The sequence below is a fragment of the Squalius cephalus genome, assembly GCF_949319135.1.
Source record: "Squalius cephalus genome assembly, chromosome: 16".
NCBI lineage: Eukaryota > Metazoa > Chordata > Actinopteri > Cypriniformes > Leuciscidae > Squalius > Squalius cephalus.
The window spans coordinates 19159779-19184095 of NC_137137.1; the positions used below are offsets into that span (position 1 = coordinate 19159779).

The following is a 24317-nucleotide window of genomic DNA, read 5'->3' on the forward strand; positions in this document are numbered from 1 at the left end:
AAGACTTTAAGATGGTAATCAAGTCCAGAATATTAATTTTCAGTTCACTAGATTTTATATTGTGTCAGTGTCAGAGTGAGGACTAATAAAAATATTTTTTTCTTTTATTTGAAGGTGTACGTGTGTTTCAGACACTTGCTGGATGTGAACTGTTGAATGATGATAAACCAGGTCCACTTCATTCCTGGGATGCTTTTGATGGGCAGTGTATGGAGGAGTTAACCTTTGACCTGGAAAAAAATTATATCCATTTGATAAAGCCATGGATAATGTCATGGGACCAAATAAAACGGCTTCATGTACAGTTTCTATATGAAAATGTTTATCATCCTATTTGCATTAAAGTTTTGCGAAGGTACCTGCATTTGGAAAAGAACAATGTGATGAGAAAAGGTGAGAGAATCAACCCAATTAACTTCAGTATAATTAAGATAGAAAAAAAAGTATAATCAACAAATATGACCCAGACAGCAGTACTGACAGAAAATGCGTGCCTCTGAATGCGTAATGAAACATGAGAACCATAAATAAATAACAACAGTAACACTTCTCATTATTCTCTGTAGTGAAACCCAGAGTCAGACTCATGAGGAAGAAACTCCCAGACTCTCAAGGGCTTCAGATCAGCTGTCTGGCCACTGGCTTTTACCCCCGTCACATTAACCTGACCCTGTTCAGAGACGATCAGCCTGTGGATGATGATCAGATCACAGGAGGACAGATTCTGCCCAACGGAGACGGAACTTACCAGATGAGGAAGAGTTTAATGATCAGCGATGAAGAACTACATGAAGGACATAAATACAACTGTACAATGAAGCACCTCAATCTGGACAACAAACTGAACATTATATTTGGTACATAAAAATGCCCAAACCAGCAAGCAAACAAACAAAATGCCCTTTTTGATATCAACAACTACATAGATTTAAAGGGACACTTCACCCATTTGCATTAAGCTTTGCATTGTTAGAAACCCAGTCATACTATTGAATGGTCATGCAACATTTTTTCATTTTCCCCCGAGACGAGAGAAATCTGTATTTACCTCTTTACACTTCCTCCTATACAATGACGCAAAAATCGTCATTTTGCGTCATTGTAGGAGGAAGTGTAAGAGGGGGGGATTTCTGTTAAGACTACAAGCACTAGATCCACCCTTTCAAACCCGCCCATAGGGGGTTGGACCTAATGCGCTAACAGACCTATCACAGATCAGTGCGAGTGCGTTTGATTTCAACGGCAGAAACCTGCAGAAAACAGGGACGAAGAAAGCTGAGTAGTTGGGGTTACCATACTCTATTTCCCGGACATGTCCGGCCGTCGAGATCGACAAAAATGTCCGGGATACAGCTTTTGCTTTCTGCGGTCGCCATCCATTGTGTACATGCTCACCTTTTGTTTCAATCTAACTGAATTCACCCCGATTGGTGAATCTGAATGTAATGTTTACATGAATGCTAAACAAGTGATCGGTTGATTTGCGTTTTAACATTGCTAAGAAAATACCCGCACCTCCGTGAGAGATAGCCCATGAGACCGGTGCATCTCACAGGCGCGCTCATCAGTAATCACAGTAATACAGGGAGCAGGACCAGGCTAGCGCCGTGGGAGAAAGACGCGAGGCCGGTGGCGTGATCGGTTGATGTGTGTTTTACCATTGCTAAGAAAATACCTGCTCCTCCGTGCGAGATACGAGAACAGTGCCTCACAGGTGTCGGTCGTCAGTAATCACGCCACCGGCCTCGCGCCGTTCTCCCGCGCCCCTCAGCCTCGTCCTGCTCGCCACAGTAAACATGATGAATGGCGACTGTAGAACGCAAAAGCCGAATCCCGGACATTTTGGGCAAACTCGTCATGGAGACTCACTCGTAGCCTAGCCCAGAGCCATAGAGAGAAAGAGTTGCGACACTCTTTGATGTCGCCGCTATGGCGGTCACGTGGTTCATGTAAGCCCCAATAGTTCCAAAACATACGCTGGCTGTCATGTTCTTCTATGGGACAGACAGCAGCGATTGCATTATTGAACGGTAAATATAAAATAAAACACACACCCAAGTACTTTTTCAGCTGTTATTGCATTATTGCATTTTGTTAATGTCAGTTTTGCATTTGGAGACAAGTTTTAGGCTATATTTTTGGAGGGAAAAGCTTAGTGTTCATGTTCGCATGGGTAGTAGCACTGGCTTTAGCGGCTCTAACTTAACTTTTCCATATCATTCATCTGATGATGGACGTCTCATGATATTTATTTTAGCACAACTGGGCTGTATTAGGCTATTGATTCCCGTGATTTTGCTTATAAATTTTGATTCAGCCATTAGCCTACCTTTGTGATCACGTAAAGAGGTCTGCCGTGGCGGTCCGTTCAGAATTCATTAGAAGCTAGCTCACTTCTTCTGATGAAAGTGGCCACCCCCAGGACCACAATGTGAAACATTATCATGTTAAGACTAAGAATATTATTTTAATATTAAGCCATGCACATTATCAAAACTATAACAGATTAAAAACGAATTTAAGCATTGCTGATACAAATGAAGGTTTTCAAATAAAATATTTTTATTAAACAATGACAGACAACAAAAATGTGTGCTTGTGTGAGTGTGTGTGAACAAGAAAAACAAAAACCAGGGGCAGGTGATCCATGAAACAGACAGGACTGGTGATGGCCATAACAATCCTAGAGGTCCAACATTGTTCTCACAAGCCGCTTCACTCAAGACAATAAAACATAATGAAAAGTTAGTATATCCCAAAAAATTTAATTAAATAAAAGTTGCTATAAAGGTGGCAGCGATTCATTACCGAACTCTTAGCTGACGAAGTCGCGCTAGCTAGCAGGCAGTGCTTGAAAATTGGTTGAAACAACCAACATAAAATATAAATAATTACGCTGTGCATATACAAATGAAGACCAGTATAAGCATCGCAAAGGGCCTCTGATACAACATAGACAGTTGACAATTCAAAAGAGGTCAATATTTCAACAACTTAACTCTGGAACAACTCGACGCGCAGCAATGTAAGTGAATGGTGTCCAACGCCCAAATGACAGTGTTTGGAACTATTCCGATCTTCAAATTCCGGAAGTATGCGGTTAAAAGCGCCGCCATTATTTACAACGGAGGTCTATGGGAGTGTCGCAACTCTTTCTCTCTATGGCTCTGGGGCCTACCATGATGGTAGTTGAACAAACTCGGGGTTACAGGATTAGTTTTGAGTCGACAAAACCAAACCGATGCGATCAGGCTTTATTGGTACCATGATGCAGCTCATCAACTTTCTCTGTCAACTCAGGCTTTGAGCTTTAAGCTATGATTACTCCACGCGCGCGTGCACATACCAAAGTCACGTTGGCACCGAACAACCAATCGCGTTCGATATGTATAGAGCGAGAGCGATATATTTTTCCGCGGAGGGGCAAGAGATAATCATTCAGAATTACCATGAATTTAAATATGTATTTCAAGCTCGAAACAATACGGTCTGCTGCCAAAGAGAAGATAAGACTGTTGGAAAAAGATTGCTGATTGCGTTAATGTGTAAGTTAAACAAATACGTTGTATAGGCTATTCATGTAAAATGATGTTATATTTTAGCCTATTTTTATAATATATAAAAAATGTGCATGTAAGAAAGATTAATATTCATTGATTTTTAGATGCAACCCCAACTCCAAACGTTCTTGACAGCAGATAAAGACAACATATAAAAATATAATTCAAAATGGTATTTACCACAACCTTTTATTATTTCTGTGAACATTTTTTCACAAACACGTTTGCAGCAAACAGAAATAAAGAGTTAAATTCAGAAAACCGGTGGAGGGCCACTCCTCAAGAATACACTGGTGGAGGAGTTGGCTCTGAGTAGCAATAAGGGACGGCCGATTATGGATGGGATTACAGGTACAATCTGACCCTGGTGCTGGCTCCTCTTAGCAAGTAACACTGGGTACGTGTACAATACATTACTACTTTTTTAAGTTTTAAATATGGCTGACTGTATGTTCTGCAGTAGAGTTAATACAGTGTCCCTGTTGAAGCCAACACACATGCACACAGTCTCCCACACAGAGGTCAGTATGCAACAGACAGAACACCAGAAACATAACCTGCTTTACAACAGTTATGCTTTATATTGGCCTACTTTTATTTATTAGGGTGGAGGAAATGATGAAGACACTGTCTGTGCTCTCAGACAGTTGCTGAGGTGAATGCATAGGCTTTTTACTATGGCAAACATTTGAATGTGTGGCATAAAGGGACTGGCCCTTACACATCTCTATTATTGTAGGATTTTTCACAACCTGCTACAGAAACTGAAGCCTCTACCTCAATGGGCTTCAGAACAAATGTGAACAAGGATTTAAAAACCTTGACATAAATTACAGTCAGTCCTGTGTTTGTACGTAGGAAGTCAAGGAACTTTTTGTGATTTGATGAGCCTCCAGAAAACTTGTAAAGATCATGTTTGTGGTGGAATTATGTTTCAGGAGGAAACAGACTTGTCAGGGCCCTGTACAAAAGGAGCCTTGAACTAGACTGCACACTAAATGAGTTTTAAACTAGACTGCACACTAAAGGAGTCTCAAACTAGACTGCACACTAAAGGAGTCTCAAACTAGACTGCAAAGGCGTATCAGACTGCACACTAAAGGAGCTGGACTGTGAGCTGAGGAGGCTCCAAATAAAAGAATAAAAAATTGGAGATCAAACAGCTGGATAAAACTGACCTCAGTATGTGAACTTATTTAACCAAGTAACACTTTAGTATGAATATTTATTAATGCAACTTTCTCTTTCTCTCTTTCTTCCTCCCATCCCACAAAACCAATAAAACAGTTTGAGGCCTATATGCAGTTTCAATGTGCCTTTATTAAGTGTAATATTGTATGGTGATTGCATCTACATCTGCATCAGCTGGGTGGTCAAGTGTGATCGGGTCAGTTTCATCGGGGAGAAGCTGGTTTTGTGGTGGTTCTTGCTCCTTTCTACTGGCTATATTGTGCAGAATGGCACATGCAGCCACTATCTGTGATGCCCACTCTGGTGACTCTTAAGGGCCAAACACAGTTGAAATGTGCCTTTAGGATGCCAAAGGTCATCTCGATCTTCACTCTGGTTTTACTGAGGGCCGCATTGAAGCGGTGCTGTGGCCCTGTCTGAGGGTCATGATAGAGGGTCATGTTTTGTACTGTACCAAATTTAACTTTCTTTCCTCAAAGCACTGACACAACACAGACTCACAGAAAATTCCTGGTCATGCACTGGAGCCAGGCCATTTGGCATCCAAACTTGTGATCATACGTTCATGACCACAAGTCATCTGCAGATGAAATGTTTAGTAGATCATTGTTATATATGTTAATGTTACTATTAATTTAAAGATTCATCTCACAGAAAATAATCATCTCACATGTAGGCCTACTTGAACATTAAGGCTGTGAAAGGACTTACTATTAACATAATCTGCCTTATGTTCTCCTAGAGCAGTGGAGATTGCAACATGTGTGCAGTCTATTGCTCCAATAAATCCTATCATAAGATTAACAGAATAATAATAAAAAAGATTTAAAATAATTCTTAACATGTACTGTATTGTATAGTATACATTTTTGAAATATGCTTTTTGAAAGAAAAAAAATGTGTTCATGTGATTTTGCCCTATCAATATATCTTACCGGCAATTTTATAAAAGCCCTCTTTTATGGACATGATCGATAAAATGTCCGGGGAACTCTATGAAACTATTAATGCACTCCTGCAGCGCGAGGACCACCTTGTGAAAAAACGCAACGCAATACCATTTGCGGTACAGTAAGTGCATGACGTGTCGTTCGTGCAGTTCGACGTGTCAAATTATTTATGTGCGGCCCAAGAAGTTTGCAAAAATAAGATATTCCTTCCGCGGAAAATCTGTATCTTTCAAACAAAACTCTTGAAACTCTTTCTCTACGAAGTGCTCGTCTAACAATCTGCGCTGAGATGTCCACAGGGTTTTTTTTTTTTGCTTATGAACAATCAAATAACAAATAAAGAAAACATTTAAAAGGTGAAGACATTGCAACAGACACTGGGAATTAGTTACGTCACCTATATGTTTCTTTGCTCTCAGCTGATTGGTCAAACTTCAGTCTGAGATCTTGAATCCAGAACATAACCTGCCCCGGAGCAGGTTAGCCGTGCAGCGTAAGATACCATGGCAACGAACACCGATTAAAGCCGAGCTACTTTCATAGTACCTAAAACCCAGGGTTGGCGGAAACTAAGCTGAAACATAGCTGGCTAGCCACCTAATCCGGCTTCATGGTACAGGCCCCTGGCCTAGCCTTGCCTTGATGTTTTTGTTTTCAACAGCGCTGTCTTACCGGTAGGCGTGGCTTGGGAGTGGCCTTGTAGGGCAGCGAAGCAAGTGCATTCTGGGAGTTGTTGTCTTTCATCCACATAAGCCAAAAATACATTTTCTGGCTTTTCTCAGTCTAGAAAGCTCCAAATTCAAAAATAATTTCACATTTCTTCTACATAAATGACCCACTTTCAATACACATTCATGTCTCCATGGGTGAAATGACCCTTTAATAATAATAAAAACTATTTCAGTACATATCTTTAGCTTTTATTTATTTTCCTGTTTTTTTTTTTTTTTTTTATTCACCACAATTTCAGATACAGATAAATATGACCCAGGAGGATCCTTCAGTCTGTTTGTAGTTATCAGTGTGCTGGTGTTAATGTGTGTGGCTGTTCTCATCGTAACTGCACTCATCATATGGAGGAAGAGACGTGCTGCTGGTAAATGTTCTACGGTCCAGTTCATTACATTTGATGCTCAATTAGAAAATTAAACTAAACATCATGTTCCTTTAGAAGAGGCTCTTTCAATGTTTACAGTATTCAGTTTTGTGATTTGTGACTTTTTATTCTGGTTTATTTCATCTTATTCAGGACGAGGCTCTGAGACGTCACTGAATAAATACTCCCCTCCATGTGAGTATACTGTGCTTTAAATGAAGTCAGCAATATGTTCATTTTAAGTTTAATTTTGGAAAATGTCTAGAAATTGAACCAAATGAATGTTTTATTGATTTCAGCCTCCACGCAAGATGAAAACTGAGTCTATGTAATGCATTAAATTAAAAAATCAAGACAACACATGGGAAAATGAGCATTTCGGGGAGGTTCCAAGATGATTCCTTGATTGCACGTGTTTTGATCAGCTCTGCATTCCCAAATACTTAAACTGACTTGTAACATTGTTGCAAAGAAGACTTTGAAAGATAGCTAACTCTAATAACACAGTGATTCGTCGGACACAACAATGGGTGGATCTGAAAAAAGTGCTGGAAAGAAGACTGGAAAGTCCAACCAAAGCGTAAATGCAAACACTGCAAAACTAGCAGCAGCACTCAGGTGGCCTAAACTTTTATGAAGATCCTTTCCAGTGATCTGATTACAGACAACTTGCATGATTATCTTAAACAAGACACTGATCCAGATGAATTTATACTGGTGGAGGAAGAATTTCCATCTCTCCCTGAAACTCCATGTCTCCAGCCCCAAGCAACATAGCACTGTAGACAGACACACGATGGTCATCCTCGCACAGATCTCAGGACTTTCTCGGCTGGTGCAGAACAGATCAGATGTACTGGAGAAGATGGTGGAAAGAAACTCAAGCATATTTAATGAAATGAAAGTCATGAAACAAATCCCCAAACTAAAGTAAACAATTGAGTTTATTTGCACCAACATCAGTGCCTTGAAAGACAGAGTTTTTTTCTTAGTTGATACATGTAGAAAATCTCACCCATCACAAGTATCCTTTACTTGGAGTAATAATTCATCATCAAGGCAGTCTAGGATTGATTATTGGTTACATCCAAGTATTTAGAAAATATTATCACCGATATAATACTTTATCCATTTTCAGACCACAAGGCTATCTTTATAAGTATTCCCTTTAAATCTTTGTAAAACTTAAACAGAAAATCAGCATACTGGAAAATGAATAATTCAATACTACAACATAATGAGATAATCACCAGCATAGAAAAACTAATCTCATCTTGTTGGAATAAAGCAAAAATGTGGATAAATGTTTTATTTGAATTTATTATTGAATTATTTTTTTTAAGTATTGTAGGGAACTGGCAAAAATTTGGAAAATTGGTGAGGATATGCATGCAATGATTTTGGGATCCTCAGCAATATCACCATTAATATTCAGTTGCTCAATATAATTAGTTTTGACTTGCATAGTCTACATTTTATAGATTTCTGAACAATGCTTTTAAAATAAACTGGCTTGGACAATATTTTCAAAACCCATGGTCTGTTTGGAATATAATCCCTCTGTATATTTACTCTCATTAAGGTGGCAAACAAATTATTTTAATGTGCAATTATAAAATTTAACAACTTCAAATAAACTCTAAATTCTATCAACAAGCACTTGCTGCTTGGAGTCTCAATTAAGTATTAATTTATGCTTATTCAACAATATTTATTATACTCCGTTATTTTCTTTTTTTTATTTATCTTTTTTATTTTGTAAAACGTGATGTGTACTTCTATATGTAATATGGAAGTTACTCTTGTACATGCTATTTGTTGTCGATAATAAAGCATTAAAAAAATAGCATTTGCTTGGTGTATGTAATTTGGGTTGTTATGAAAATGACCATTAAACGATGAAACCACAAAGGAATGTAACACAGGTAATGAATGTTTAACAGTTATAAAATGTTTTTAAAGAATAATATCACTTTATTCGTTTTCTTTTCTTGCTGGTCAAAAGGAGATTTGTGTTTTATCCAACCTCTTCTCACTCGCAACTTCAAGGCATCTGATATTGTCACATGTCCAATAAGAAGAATGTGCATCCTTATATAAATGCCCAAAGTGCCCATAATGTGACATATTACTTTCAAAGAGAAACCTTTGCCATCATATACTGACGCAAAGGGCATGGAAATTTGTGCCAGAAACCAAGGGAAGATCATTTTATCATATGACATATTTTGGAGAAAGATTTTCAGTTTGACTGTGTAAGCTTAAAACTGAAATTCCCACTCATGCATTAAAAAAATACTGCCTGAAGAAGCATTATGCAATCTAATGTGTGACATGCCAAAGTTCAGATTTATCTTTTGAATGGTTGAATTCAGAATAGCATACTAGCATTATATACTTAAGGCATTGCAGAAACAGTAATAGTAAAACATTTCACGCTTGAACAAATTTCAACTGGTCGATAATAGAGTCCCATGTTTTAAAGCAGTTGTTATTATTCCAGTGCCAGAAAAGCAGAATATCAGGTTCTCACTGATGGTTTTCGCCACATACAGTCAATCCAAAAAATATTCAGTCACCAGATATATATATATATATATATATATATATATATATATATATATATAAAAAAATTTTTTTTTTTTTTTTTTTTTTTTTTCTGGGTGCATGTATGCCATGTGAGGATAACAAAATAAAGTAAACTGTGACATATTATACCCAAAAATTCTCATATAGTGGACCACCAGTAAAATGTATTCAGACACTTTGACATGACCATGTTTTGCTTAAGTGTTCTTTCTTTAATTGCTAATGCATCCTTTTTACACCACAGACTGAACAAAATTAAGCATTTAATTGGTAATTGGTTGACCTATTGGCATTATCTAATTGTGTACTTACATTTACCAGCTGATAGCTATTTAACCTAATTCATGTGTGAGACAGTCTAACAGAAGGATGGCCAAAACCAGTGAAATATCAACTGAATTCTTGTCATATTTTATTTACAATTTTCTAATGTATAGTGAATAAACTGTGATAATGTGAGAAATGTTGAAGGTGTCTGAATAAATTTTGGTTTGACTGTATATTGCTGGACAGACACATCATGAGTTCACTGTTGTGCTGATGTTAGATGATATTATGACTCAGTATCACGGAAAGCTGTCCACCGCATGCAGTCAAAATAATTCAATCACAATGAATGCTGCAAGTGAATTCAATACCTGTCTGTAGTTATAAAGTGTACTTATAGACCTAACACGTGTCACATTTGGACATAAATGAAACATTTAAACAGACATTGAAACAGGCTTCTATAAAATATTTTACTCTGCATTAAACTTAAAAATATATAGGCCTATATAAAAAATTACCCAATTATTAAACTTAACAGCAATGTCAATTTTAGCACCCGATTCGATTGTGATCACACGATTGAATGGGCGTTATCAGCGGTTATCAGCTGATATATATGGGCCAGAAGGGGGCTCCTCCGCCTACTAGTAGGCTTAGAAGGCTGTTATCACCCATCCACATGGTTAATCACCCACAAATGTACAAGAGCAGGACTACTAGTAGGCTTAGAAGGCTGTTATCACCCATCCACATGGTTAATCACCCACAAATGTACAAGAGCAGGACTACTAGAAGGCTCAGAAGGCTGTTATTATCCATCCACATGGTTAATCACCCACAAATGTACAAGAGCAGGACTACTAGAAGGCTCAGAAGGCTGTTATTATCCATCCACATGGTTAATCACCCACAAATGTACAAGAGCAGGACTACTAGAAGGCTCAGAAGGCTGTTATTATCCATCCACATGGTTAATCACCCACAAATGTACAAGAGCAGGACTACTAGAAGGCTCAGAAGGCTGTTATTATCCATCCACATGGTTAATCACCCACAAATGTACAAGAGCAGGACTACTAGAAGGCTCAGAAGGCTGTTATTATCCATCCACATGGTTGATCACTCACAAATAATGTACTGGACGACGCGGTAACGTTGCGACATTTCCAGCTTGATATCTTCAGGTAAGACCATTAAAATGATTAAACTAAGCCTTTAAGCTGTAATTAATTAGCCAATAAGAGAAAACAATACATACAAATCGTATTGCGTGAGCGTGACATGATTGTTGATGTAATACGAGTAGCCTAGGCATAGCCGTGTATGTTTGTGCATTTCTTTATAATATAGTAAAATGTTAATTGTCTAATACTTTCAAATACTGTTTAATTTCTTATTTGTGCTTTATGTAAAAAAATAACGTTATATGCATTTAGTGAATTAGTTGGGGAAAACTTGCGTCATGTCGTCCGACGTCATGCGCTTCATTCTGAGTAAAGAACAGGTAAAGAAGAGGAAGACATAATTTCGCGGCCCTCGTTTTTATTAATCTTTAATCTATTACAAAAGTTACTTCTTTCCAGATAAATGCAACACATAGTGCACACAACAAACTTACGTTTTAGTATAAACTATGTTTGATGCAATACTGTCTGTTTTACTATATGAATATCATGACATAATTTAAACTTAACGTTAACGTACGTTAGTCTGCCTGAGCGCACATGGTTAGCATGGGTAAATGGTAGCATTATAGAAGCTGATAATAATATACATTATTATATATTATAATAATATTATATCGTATTATAAAATTCCTATCCATTATTATACTACCAAATAATGGTAGCATTATAAATCGTCGTATGTTAACCCTCTATGGTACGCAATATGATATCAGTGAGGAAAAAATTGTTTGTTATGTTTTTCCTGCTTAAAAATGGACACTATAACAATATCAATAAACATTTTCATTATTTTTTTAATTTATTTATTAATTAAAAGTTTGTTGCCTCAAGGCAACATTGTACCACAATGGACAAATTTAAACATTTGACATTTTCATGAAGAAAAAATGTATATATTTATTGAAAACATCAATTTCTTTAACTAAACACTTGAACACACATATTTATCAAGTTTTTAATGAATTACACATTTCATATTTAATAAAAAGTAACATTTATTATCCAACTGTTGCCCTCAGGCAACATTGTACCATCGTGGAACGCAAGTACTACAAACCATCATATCATCAAGTTATCATATCAAAACATTACAATCGGTGTTGTTTCAAGATAAAACATTAAAAATCACCATAACCTCATCCTAACTCTGCTGTCTCTCCGATAGAGGAGCCAGGCCTCAACAACAGCAAGATCAAACATGTGGAAGACCTCCCTGGCCGACCTAATGACCCGTGTGGGGTCAGGAGGGGCCTGATCCCCCCCCAGGGGCCTGACGGGAGCCCCCCGATTATCCGAGACCCCCAGAAGTAGCGCTGCCTTCATCCTCAGTTTGGCGCCACTCGCCCCTGTCCCACTAACCCACTATTTGTCCAATTGCCCACTATAGTGGCCAAATGTCCCGTCGACCCCCGCTGACCAATCACAAGCCACGCCCCCCTCCCACGGACCCACTATTTGTCTAATTACCCACTATAGTGACCAAATATCCCCTCGACCCCTGCTGACCACATACAAGCCACACCCCCGTCCCACAAACCAACTATTTGTTCGATTACCCACTATAGTGGCCAAATGTCCCGTTGACCCCCCTGACCGGTCCCAAGCCACGCCCCCCATCCTACGAACCAACTATTTGTCCGATTACCCACTATAGAGGCCAAATGTCCCGTTGACCCCCCGACCGGTCCCAAGCCACGCCCCCATCCCACGAACCAACTATTTGTCCGATTGCCCACTATAGTGGCCAAATGTCCCGTTGACCCCCCGACCGGTCCCAAGCCATGCCCCGTCCCACGAACCCACTATTTGTCCGATTACCCACTATAGTGGCCAAATGACCAGTCGGCCCCCGCTGACCACTCACAAGCCACGCCCTCGTCCCACAAACCCACTATTTATCCGATTTCCCACTATAGTGGCCAAATGTCCCGTCGAACCATGCTGAGTTTTCAGTTTGCAAAAATGCAAATACATTTAGATAATTCAAACTTCTTTCCTTACAAATAAAATATACTTTCAAGTATTCAAACCTAGTATGCCTGGTATGGCCTTATGTGATTCCATTATGGTACAATGTTGCCTCGAGGCAACATGCAGTTTTATGTCATTTCCTATGAAACATTTGATGATATATAATGTAAAGTTTTTGAAAATACTTCTTTACTTACCAGTGAAGGTGACTCAGATTTTTTGTAACTGATTATCTGGACAGAAATTAGTGAAAAATGCCCTTTTCAGTGGAGAAAATATGGAGCCATGTGACATGTGCACGTGTGCTGAAAGAGGGACCAAAATGGACCCCCGTGGGTCATGTGACCACTCTTTTGCATTTTCAACAATTAGTATTTGAGTTCCTCTCCCCTTAGAGAGCATTGACCAATTAAATTTTATTAAGTTTTTATTATAAAAAGCTAAAATAGACTATGTTGCCTGGAGGCAACACCGTACCATAGAGGGTTAATATTATTTGAGTGAGTGTTTACGAATGTTGTCTCAGAGTAGTAACTTATAGGCCTATCTGATATGTGTGCATTTGGGTAATTTAAACCCTTCATGTCTGTTTAATGAATTATGCATTGCATTCGTCTTAATCAGTACTGTACATCAGATACGATGTTACATAATGAAGATGTGATTAATATCCCAGATGCGTTTGTAAATGCCAAATCTGTGATGAGAAATTCATAATGTAATGTACATGTAATGTACTTAGCATTTGCTTTGCCTTTTATTATATTGGTTTTGAGTAAAGAAAACGACAATGAAGCCATCATTTTGCAGCACTCGTTTTTATTAATAATTTTAATAATCTTTCCATATTTCTGAGTAGCCTACTACATTTACATGAAATACGCGCATTGCGATATGTGTCTGCAAACGTTATAGCTAGGCCATATTATTAGCCTGTCTCTACTTTACATGCTTTATGTGAGCATTAAATTTGCTAATAAGCATATTTTTTATTTCTGAAGCTAATGGGGGAATTTAGTTTATAGTTAAACGCAAAGTTAAACTGTAAAAATGGCTTTTTACACATTGACAGTAAGGCTTATTCCATATATTGTGTATGCTCGATAACGCTTCACTGAAGCCATAGGCCCAACGTTACCCATACTGACTCGAGTGAAATATTCAAACCCAAGACGTATTTTATGGCTGTTTGGAAACCTTGGAATATTGACTAGAATGTAAAATAAAGTTCTGTGGGTTTGAACAAAGCTTGGCTACATTATTTGATCCCACACGAGGAAGCTTACAATTACATTAATGCAAAAGAGGAACACTGACAATTTATTAGAAGTAACGTTAACGTTAAATATACTGTGGTGTCTGTGTCCCATTTATTGGTGTCCTCGACACTGAACTTGAAAAATAAAACCCAAATGCACAGGTCTGTCTAAATATTTTTCTGCCTGCCTGTGTCACATTAATATCTATTTACCTAACTTTTTGTCTCCCTTTTACAGCATATATTTAATTTTACAAGAACTTCTGTGGTAAGTGGTAAGTTTTTTTTAAGCTTCATGTTTTTGTTGAACAAGACAAAATTTGGTTTTGGGCTGTTTGGAATTCATTGTCCACAAATCTTTCTTGTGCCAGTTTCTCTATGTTTATGTTTTAGGTTGAAGATGGCCCAGAGAGGTAAGCCTTACAGTTGCTAATCTAGAAGCATTAGGCAAGAGTGTCTGAAAACGATTGTATGATCTGCAACACTGTCTTTTTTTATTACTTATTTATTACTGATTAGCTTTTTCTTTCTTCATTATTATTTAACAAGAGAGAACTCCCATTAATGGAATTCAGAAGGAAACCCTGAGGTCATTCTTTGAAAAAGGAATGACACGAGTTGGTTCTGAATTAATTCCTAGAGCTGCATCGGCTACTGGTTTGGACACCAGTGTCATAGAAGTAAGGTTTACTTTAGTGCTACACTAACAAACAACATGTCAAATATATATATATATATATATATATATATATATATATATATATATATATATATATATATATATATATATATATATATATATATCATTTGGTTGCACTGCTTGTGTTTTGTTAACATTCAGTTTAATTGGTGTAATGCCCTTTTGCTGTTTTTTGTTTTTCAGAACTGGATCGGTAATTACAAAAGGTCACAAAATGCTTCATCTGAGCCCCGGCCATCAAAGGCCAAAACTCACATTCGAGAGTTGTCGCCTTATAATCTTTTTTGTAGAGATATATTGAAAAACAAAGGTGAGAAACACAATTTAAAGGTGCTATAAGCATTCTTGCACGTTTTTTTAGGCTGAAACGTTTTATTTTTCACATATCGCAACACACTGAACACACTGTTAAAAAAAAACAGTCTCTGCAGACATCCCACGCTCCACAAACTGAGCAACATACAGAGTGACCAGCAGCACAAAACATAACAAACTGTTCCAGCCAATAACCGACAAGAATGTTGTGGGGTGGGTTTGGGGGGTTATTGCATGGATGAGAAGGAGAGAGGGTCTAGCTAGCCTCCATTTTGTGTGTTAGCTCAAACATCAACAAGAGGTACGCCAACCAAGATCGCTTATAGCATCTTTAACGACTGCTTTTAATTTTTATACTAAATTGTTTGTTTTTGTACAACCTGTTGAAATCAGTTTCATGAGGGTCATGTAAGGTCATGATGAAACAGATTTTCATGATAGTATTTAGCAAGTACTTTACTCACGCAAGTTGCAAAAGAATCATCAGTTGATCTATTTCACGTTATTTTGTTTTTACAGAGTTGTTACAGAGAAGTGGGTTTTTCACAACCCAAAACCAGTGTTTTCGACTGATTGTCGTCATGTAAATTTACTTTAAAAAGAAGATGCTGACTTTGTGTTAAGTTTTCTGTGCATCTATTTTTTCCTCAGGAACAATGAATGATATTAAGGGAAGGTGGGCCACATTGGGGGAAGAAGAAAAAAAGAAGTATGTTGAGGAGGCAGCAGCACTGAGGGCACATGGGGAGGCACAGGACCTAAGCCCTGAGATGAGGGATGCCCGGATAAAAATGCACCTCAAGAAGATGAAGTTAGAGGTTTGGAAAGAGGATTCATTTATTAAGCATTAGTGATATTCTTACATAATTAGATGGAAGGATGATCAACAGCAATTGTAATGTGTGCAGAACATTGTTTTAGACAACTGGATTGTTTATCTGTAGATTTTATCATAATTTCAAATGAGTTTATTCCAAATTAATATTCCATCTGATTTTTGTTTACAAGGCTTTCAACATCAAATATTCTCACAGGCTAGTCTATTCAGATCAAGGTGGTCAATTGAAGCATTAGTAGTCACAAATGTCTATGAGTCAAATTATTAGTTGCATATAAAAACACAGCTAATGTATAGTTATTGTAACCCTGGTGGTCCCTGACCACTTATTTGCCACGTGTGACAACACTGTTTTCATATATTGCCAAGACCAAGCCCTCCCCAGGGCTCCCTTGTAAAAGAGATTTGACTATCTCAATGGGACATCACCTGGTAAAATAAAGGATAAATAATAAAAAATAAAAAAATTGCCAAGCCCTGTTATGAGTTGTTTCCTCAGTGTATGTTGGATTTTTAAAAGTAAGTTTTGTCTATTTTGTGTATAATACATTTTTTTTTACAATTTTTGCGGTTGTCTTCTTTATCTAAATATTGTAAAGGTGTCCAAGCTTGAGGAGTTAGGTGTGGAAACAGCCATCTTGTCCTTTGATCGTCAAAAGTCCTCATTAGAGGTTTTTGAAATCAGCAGCAGAGGAGCCACTGATTTCCTTGATAAATCTGATACAGTGAACAACTTTGCACTGCATTTCAAAGGTATTGGTTTATATTAAAATCCACAGAAATGGTCTCAGGCCCATAATAGTGCAAATTTACATAATACAGTTTTATGAAATTAATTGTTGTCTGTTGTTGCATCTGTAGCCAGCTCCTCAGCCGCAATGCCCAGTGCCAGAGAACACGTCTCTGTTTTGGTGGGAAAAGTAAAAGATCTCTTCAACCAGAAATATAGTAAGCGTAATTTCAAATACTTTTAAAAAGGATGTAAAGAAACTGCTTATCTTGATAACCTATTATACCTTCATGAATCCATGGTATTATTATCAAATAAATAAATTATCTAATGTTTGCCCATCAACCATTAGATTGTCACCTTACCAAAATGACTGTTTGCAACCTTTACACTGGCTAACAACTAGAAGGGAGGGTCACAATTGTCCAACTGTGTAACATTGTTTAACATATGTGTGCCCATGTCTTTAAGAGGAGGCCGGAGGTACTGGAAGGGTCCCCTACCAGTCCCTAGTGAATCAGGGCTTGGTCATTAGAGTTTCTGGACTGCCCAATAGCCTTACCCTGAAAAAGCCTTCCTTTTATGGAAGGAACCAATTGGTAAGAATATTGCAAGCAGCAGAGGAGATTACATTTGAAATAGGTAAGTGAAATTACCAGTGGTTGTCTTTCTCCACTTGTGTTTTGGCAGACCATTTGGCTCTATACAAAGTGGTGAAAATAAGTTAGCCAAAGAATAATACAGGCCTACATTTAAGTCTTTGTATAGTGCTGGGCCATTGTATCTCTCTCTGTCCCTTCACCCCAACCTGTCAAGGACGATGGTCGCCCAGGTGTAGTCATGGTTTTGCTTAAGGTTTGCCTCTGCCTCTTAAATAGATCATATGATGCAATTTCTTGTTTTCCTATTTCTTAAGTGTATTATGTAGCTGTTAGTGCAAGATCTGTAGTTACAAAGTCTCAAATATTCTTTGTAAAAGTTACGGTTCAGCCACACCTTCCTGAAACACTTAAAATGCCCCCACATCTCTATGTCAGTGTGTGGGGCAGTTTCATAACACCGCCCAAATGTATACGCTAAAAAAGGTGTAACTTTTATCCTCGCTGGCGCCGCCATGTCATCGAGATGCTGTGTTTTTCGTTCAAAAGCCAAACTACATTGTTTGGCCTTCCAAGGGTTGTTCCAGAACAGTAGAACCCAAATATTTAACTGACTGTTTCTAGCACGTATCTCGTGGCCTCAAGATAGTAACTCGTGGCCTCAAGATATTAACTCATGGCCTCAAGATAGTAACTTGCGGCCTCAAGATAGTAACTTGCGGCCTCAAGATAGTAACTACTCGTGGCCTCAAGATAGTAACTACTCGTGGCCTCAAGATAGTAACTCGTGGCCTCAAGATAGTAACTCGTGGCCTCAAGATATTAACTCATGGCCTCAAGATAGTAACTTGCGGCCTCAAGATATTAACTCATGGCCTCAAGATAGTAACTACTCGTGGCCTCAAGATAGTAACTCGTGGCCTCAAGATAGTAACTCGTGGCCTCAAGATATTAACTCATGGCCTCAAGATAGTAACTTGCGGCCTCAAGATAGTAACTTGCGGCCTCAAGATAGTAACTACTCGTGGCCTCAAGATAGTTACTCGTGGCCTCAAGATAGTAACTCGTGGCCTCAAGATATTAACTCATGGCCTCAAGATATTAACTCATGGCCTCAAGATAGTAACTACTCGTGGCCTCAAGATAGTAACTCGTGGCCTCAAGATAGTAACTCGTGGCCTCAAGATATTAACTCATGGCCTCAAGATAGTAACTACTCGTGGCCTCAAGATATTAACTCATGGCCTCAAGATAGTAACTCTTGGCCTCAAGATAGTAACTACTCGTGGCCTCAAGATAGTAACTTGTGGCCTCAAGATAGTAATTCTTGGCCTCAAGATAGTAACTTGTGGCCTCAAGATAATAGTTCTTGGCCTCAAGATAGTTACTCGTGGTCTCAAGATAGTTACTCGTGGTCTCAAGATAGTTACTCGTGGTCTCAAGATATTAACTCGTGGCCTCAAGATAGTAACTACTCGTGGCCTCAAGATAGTAACTCGGGGCCTCAAACTTACAAATCTTATACATTCTGGTCGAGTCGCACTGGCAACATTGATCAATCAGCTTGGTCATCTGCATCATCAGATGGGGCTCTTATTGATAAGTTTACATGTTAAAGCTGCAGTCGGCAACCCTGGAAGATTGAGTGAACATAGAATTGTTTTTGAATGTTTACAACTCTCATGCCCCTCCCCCACTCCCATGAGCTTAGATTTTCTAGATAGATTTTCTCTCCGCCATCATGCTTCGTACAATCCAACACACCAGCAAACTTCAGGCGTGTGCAAGTGATATTGTAACGTGCGCGAGAGGGGAGGGAGGATCTGTGGCGTGGGCATGAACTGTGATTGACAACTCTCACCCTGCGCTGATTGGACCAGAAGAACCGGGAGCAGTGTATTTTTGTTAAACAAATAACAGGCTCCAGGTGGAGGTGGAAGCGCGGTTATTTTTCTATAACCGGCTGATTTATGTTTTTCTGTTGGAGCATAGTGTCGGTTTCAATGAATATGATAAAAAAAAAAATCCTACAGACGGCAGCTTTAACATTAGTTAACCCCTACAGTAGTGGAATTGTTGAGTCTTTGTTAATAATATTATAAAGAGTATGGTCTAGACCTACTCTGCTTGAAAAGTGCTTTGAGATAATTTTTATTATGAATTGGCGCTATATAACTAAAATTGAATTAAAAATGATTCTGGTTACAGAATATGTATGTGTCTTTGACAGTTAGTAAAGGATGTGACACTATTTCTATTTTTGTCATTATAATGCTACATAATTTCTAAAAAGGCACATCTCCAGAATATCTATAGCTTTTTAGTTAAATGTGACTAGTGACTGGCCCTTGTCAATGGTTTTATTTTTTTTTTTTCATGCTAATTAAATTCTATGCATATAACTCCTGCAAATAATATTCCTTAATTGATACTGCTGTGTGATTATTATTTTTTCCAGTAATGAAGGAAGTCTAATTATTTGTTATGCTCATATTACACAATTGTTTTTTTGTTTTGTTTTTTCCTAAAAAATATACATCAGATGCAGCACAATGCAACCCCACTGACATGGCAGAGGGAATGTCTGAGCATGTGGATGCAGAAGGTACGCTGAGTTGTATTTATTTTATCTTTAAATAAATGTATAACATTAAACTTAAGGAGCATAGTTTACTAGATGTGTAACTGGCCATTGCACAGCACATTTAACCAATGTATACATTATTGTAGTAATATTAAATCAAAATATACATTTTTGCAGCACAATGCAACCCCACTGACATGGCAGAGGGAATGTCTGAGCATGTGGATGCAGAAGGTACGCTGAGTTGTTTTTATTTTATCTTTAAATAAATGTATAACATTAAACTTAAGGAGCATAGTTTACTAGATATGTAACTGGACATTGCACAGCACATTTAACCATGGTATATATTATTTCAATAATATTAAATCAAAAGATTAAATTTTCACCTTTGTATGATGGTTTAATGTTTTCATATCACCAAACACAGCAGATGGCATCCAGACGAAGGCAGTGGAGGAAATTTTAGAGGCCATGTGTGAAAATGGTATTTTTTCTATTTGTTAGACATTTTACCAAATGCTACAAATCAGTTTTTGGTATTGCTTAAGTTCGAACTTAGTTAAAACAATAGGCCTATGTCACGCAACAATTGAAGACCGGAAGTACGTCTTTTAGTAGGGAATACAAGTCTTCCGGTTAGCGTTTTACAATGGGGGAGTCCGATAGTTACTGCCTGACCAAGTCTATCTGCAACCTGCCTGAAGTCACCTATGACGATGTGGTTAATCTAATAATAAACGTATTAATCTAACCCAAGACTTGCGGAGTGTTTCCTCCTTCGTGAAAGCTGAGATAACGTTTTGGCTGTCTACGTCCTGATGTAGAGCAACCCGGTACACTACAACAGCTGCGTGTGTAGCTTGCCATTGTTGTTATAGAGCTAAACCGTGACCTACAAATTGATTTTATAAAGAGTTTTAAGTCTGGGACCAAGTCGACAAAAAGTTTTTAAAACGGCCAAGAAGGCAAAAGTATCAAGTATCAAGCTCACTGCCTCCATAGATATCATATATAAAGGCTAGATGTCTCGTGCGCGTGGAAATGAAAATCAGCATTGTGATTCTTTTAGTACACAAACTTAAAATAACCAAAAGACACGTAACAGCGGACAGATATACAGGCTAGTGCTGTATCTGAATAAGTCACGGCTGAAGGGCGTTGTTAGGCATGACGCGAATATGAAACATTGGCCGAGGTTCTCGGTTAAAGCTAGCGGGTATTAATGTCTGGCTAAAATTATTGTAGAAACTGTGTTACTAAGACCTTTGTACACCCAAATAGTTGAATTTCCAAAACAGCCTAATACATGAATGAACCTCATCGTCGATTATGGTCTAGTCTGAGTCTAACATCATAACTAACATGGTCAGGCTGGTTGTTTCCATGTTCTAATGCTGCGGCAGCTTCCCGCAAAAGCTCACTAACAGATTTCGCCATATCTCGTCGTCTCGATTACAATATAATCACATTTAAATAATTTCGTTTCACACATTCAACTCATGCGGGATATCGATGACTTGGCTAGAAGGCGTGTCTCAGCGCCGTTACTAGAATAAGCCACACCCACTCATTAACATAGAATTTGCATGCAGGTTGTCTTTGAAAATGAAAATGAAAACTGAAATAAAAGAGGAATTAAAATGAAAACGAAAATTTACATTTGTATTTGAATTGTGTCACTATTATTGCGTGAGCATTACTAAAGAGCATTATAAAAACTGTATTTGTAGTTTCTTTTTCACGTTTGGCTTTTCATTTTAATATTGGCAGTCTTGCCGCGAGACTGTAGTGAAAATGAAATGTGAAATCACCAATTGCATTTTATTTTTCAATTTGACAGGGATAATGCTGTGAAAATGAAATCATTTAATTTCATTCTCAATTTTGTCACATATTTTGCGTGCTGTTTTCTGTAATGAAATCGTTAATATGGTTTTAATTTTCATTTTAATCATTTAATTTATGTATTTAAATTTGGCAGGATATTCCTTCCATAGTAGTCAGGCTACCTGGGATGGTTTAGACATTAAGGCTGAATATTTAAATCCTTATAGAGAAATACTATTGACCGTAAGTTCTTTATCCCTACTCCGCGTTCCGGAAGCAGGAAGTGTGATAAAGGCCTATTGTTCTGAGAAGTCTGCCATTGACATTTGACACAAAGAGAAAAGCTCACTTGTTTGAAAATTACAATTTATAAATACAGTATTTATCCAGGTGACATTAAACAGTATATATAAGGTTGATATTCTGATAATTTTACACTTTGAATTGACTGAATTGAATTTATATGCAAATAATGGAACTGTATTTTTAATCAATGATTTACTAATTAACTATTGACAGTATTAATGCTGACAAGTTGAATTATGAATTTGTAATTAAGTTGTTGTTGTGTTTTATGTACTTTAGGTGTACAGCTGATGGAAGGGTCCTTAGAAACAGCCACTACTGTAGCCATTGTGATGACTGCAGATAAAGGTACTGTATCTTTCCACATTGTGTTTATTTGTATTTAACAGTCAGTCCCATTGAGACAAATGAGCTCTTCCTCGTAATAGACCTGGCCAAGACTAACAGTGAATCTATATAATCTATGAATCTACAAAAAGAGGCAGTTTCAACAGATTACAATACTACATTAAGAATAGATATGGAAACAGAAGCATGGACTAAGACCTTTTAAAAAGGAAAAAAAACACTAGACTGTGACAAATTGGTCTCCAATCCTTTTAGGATGAAACAGCATTTAACTAGATTTACTTTTAAGTCTTTCAAGGGGCAGATTCCAGGCAGAATTTACAGAAGAAATTAACAGCCTTATTCCAATCTCTGTAACGTATAAATATATTGAGAGTGCAAAGGATGTTGCCTAGGATATTCTTTTACAAAACAAATTTTTCAGTATCAGTTATGACATTACGATTAGTAATCATAAACCTGCAACAATGTTAAAGGAGAACTCCGGTCAATTTTAACATTGAGCTCATTTTTTTGTACATTTGGAGTGCTGTCAATACAGAGAACAACGACAAAAATCGGTGTTGCCTACACCGAGTTATTCTATTTGTAAAATTTGCACCCTGTTGACTTCAATGGGGCAAGTACTAAACCTGCTTTTAGCCTCTTAACATCCTTGATGTGTCATTACAAGTGCACAGAAAATGTGAGTGATTCCTTCTGAGTGAACACGAGTGAGTCTGACTGCAGTAGATGTGAAAGATATGAATAAAAATTATGTTATTTAAGCCAGTGATCATAGGTATTAAACCTATGCGTGTGAACTCTGCAATCGACTAAAAGGAGGTTTAGTACTTGCCCCATTGAAGTCAACAGGGTGCAAATTTTAAAAATAGAATAACTCGGTGTAGGCAACACCGATTTTTGTCGTTGTTCTCTGTATTGACAGCACTCCAAATGTACAAAAAAATTAGCTCAATGTTAAAATTGACCGGAGTTCTCCTTTAAGCTCTGGAAGAAGCTGAAGAACTGTGTCATGAGTTTTCCTTATTTCAGGGTGCCTAACCCGAAATACTAAAGCCGCTTTCTGAAATTGAACCCAGGAAAACCTGCTTTTATCTTGATTGATTACCAGCAAGATCTGAGATTAATTGATGTGCAATACCCACATATTCCTTTGGCAACAGTTAAAAATGAACAAGCTGCCTTTGAGATGTTTGTGATGAGTATGATTTCAACTAACTGGTTATTTGTGGTTTTCCTTTGGTAGATGGAGGCAATTTGTGCTGTATCTGCCGTGTCCATTTTGATGACAAGATGAAAAATGCTAAAAAGAAGTGGCGTTCATGGTCCCAGTGCACAGTGTGCCAATCATGGTCACATACGGCATGTAGCTTTAAAAAAAACATGTGCCTTCACTGTCAAAACACCATGCAAACACCCTGAAGATAACTTGTTTGAGTAGTTTTACTATGTTGATGGCCCCAACCCATCCACACACACATACACACACACAAAAAAATAAAGGGACCAATAAAGTTATATTGTTCTGAATTGAGTCTACTTGTTTTTTTATATATATATATCTGTTTCATCATTTGTTCAGTAGGGCTGAGTTTTATCAAGGACCTAACCTTCATCATAACTTTACATGTTTAAGAGTCTTGCTGTCACTGGGAGATGCTTGGCAAAAATTATATTGAAAAGATGGTTTGTGATATTTGTGGAAACTTTGGTATACAGTTGAACACTACAATTTTTTAAAAAATTTTTAAATGGTTTATGGACGTTGCTATCACTGAAGCCACCTAGTTGGCATTGCTTCCGTTTTGTGTAATATTAGATTCAATGTTGAACAAATTGACTACCAATAGGCCTAATAATTGTCTACTTAAAAGTAATACTACTAATAGTTAATAACCTAAGAGGAGAACTTAAAATATATTTATAGATTTTAACTTTAATATGGTTTTAATCATCTTTAATGTAACCAAACGTTCGTACAGGTTTCACATA

At 37.5% G+C, this 24317-nt stretch overlaps 2 protein-coding genes across 2 annotated transcripts in view; both read left to right on the forward strand.

The window, feature by feature from the left end:
- Positions 1 to 319: 319 nt before the first annotated feature.
- LOC307173554 (hereditary hemochromatosis protein homolog) overlaps positions 320 to 24317 on the forward strand; it is a 76452-nt gene continuing 52454 nt past the window's right edge. Inside the window, exons 1-4 of the mRNA XM_079896753.1 lie at positions 320 to 393; positions 567 to 857; positions 6672 to 6797; positions 6951 to 6992. Coding sequence (XP_079752879.1) covers positions 384 to 393; positions 567 to 857; positions 6672 to 6797; positions 6951 to 6992 — 469 coding nt within the window. The 5' untranslated portion in view covers positions 320 to 383. The remainder of the gene's footprint in view (positions 394 to 566; positions 858 to 6671; positions 6798 to 6950; positions 6993 to 24317) is intronic.
- LOC307174336 (uncharacterized protein) lies at positions 11119 to 22434 on the forward strand (the record flags this gene model as incomplete). Its single annotated transcript, XM_079898097.1, has 14 exons — positions 11119 to 11149; positions 12009 to 12150; positions 14466 to 14485; positions 14622 to 14752; positions 14956 to 15082; positions 15739 to 15905; positions 16525 to 16678; positions 16787 to 16873; positions 17127 to 17297; positions 19797 to 19859; positions 20016 to 20072; positions 20269 to 20325; positions 22254 to 22322; positions 22364 to 22434. 14 exons carry the CDS (start codon positions 11119 to 11121, stop codon positions 22432 to 22434), a joined length of 1347 nt encoding a protein of 448 aa, XP_079754223.1.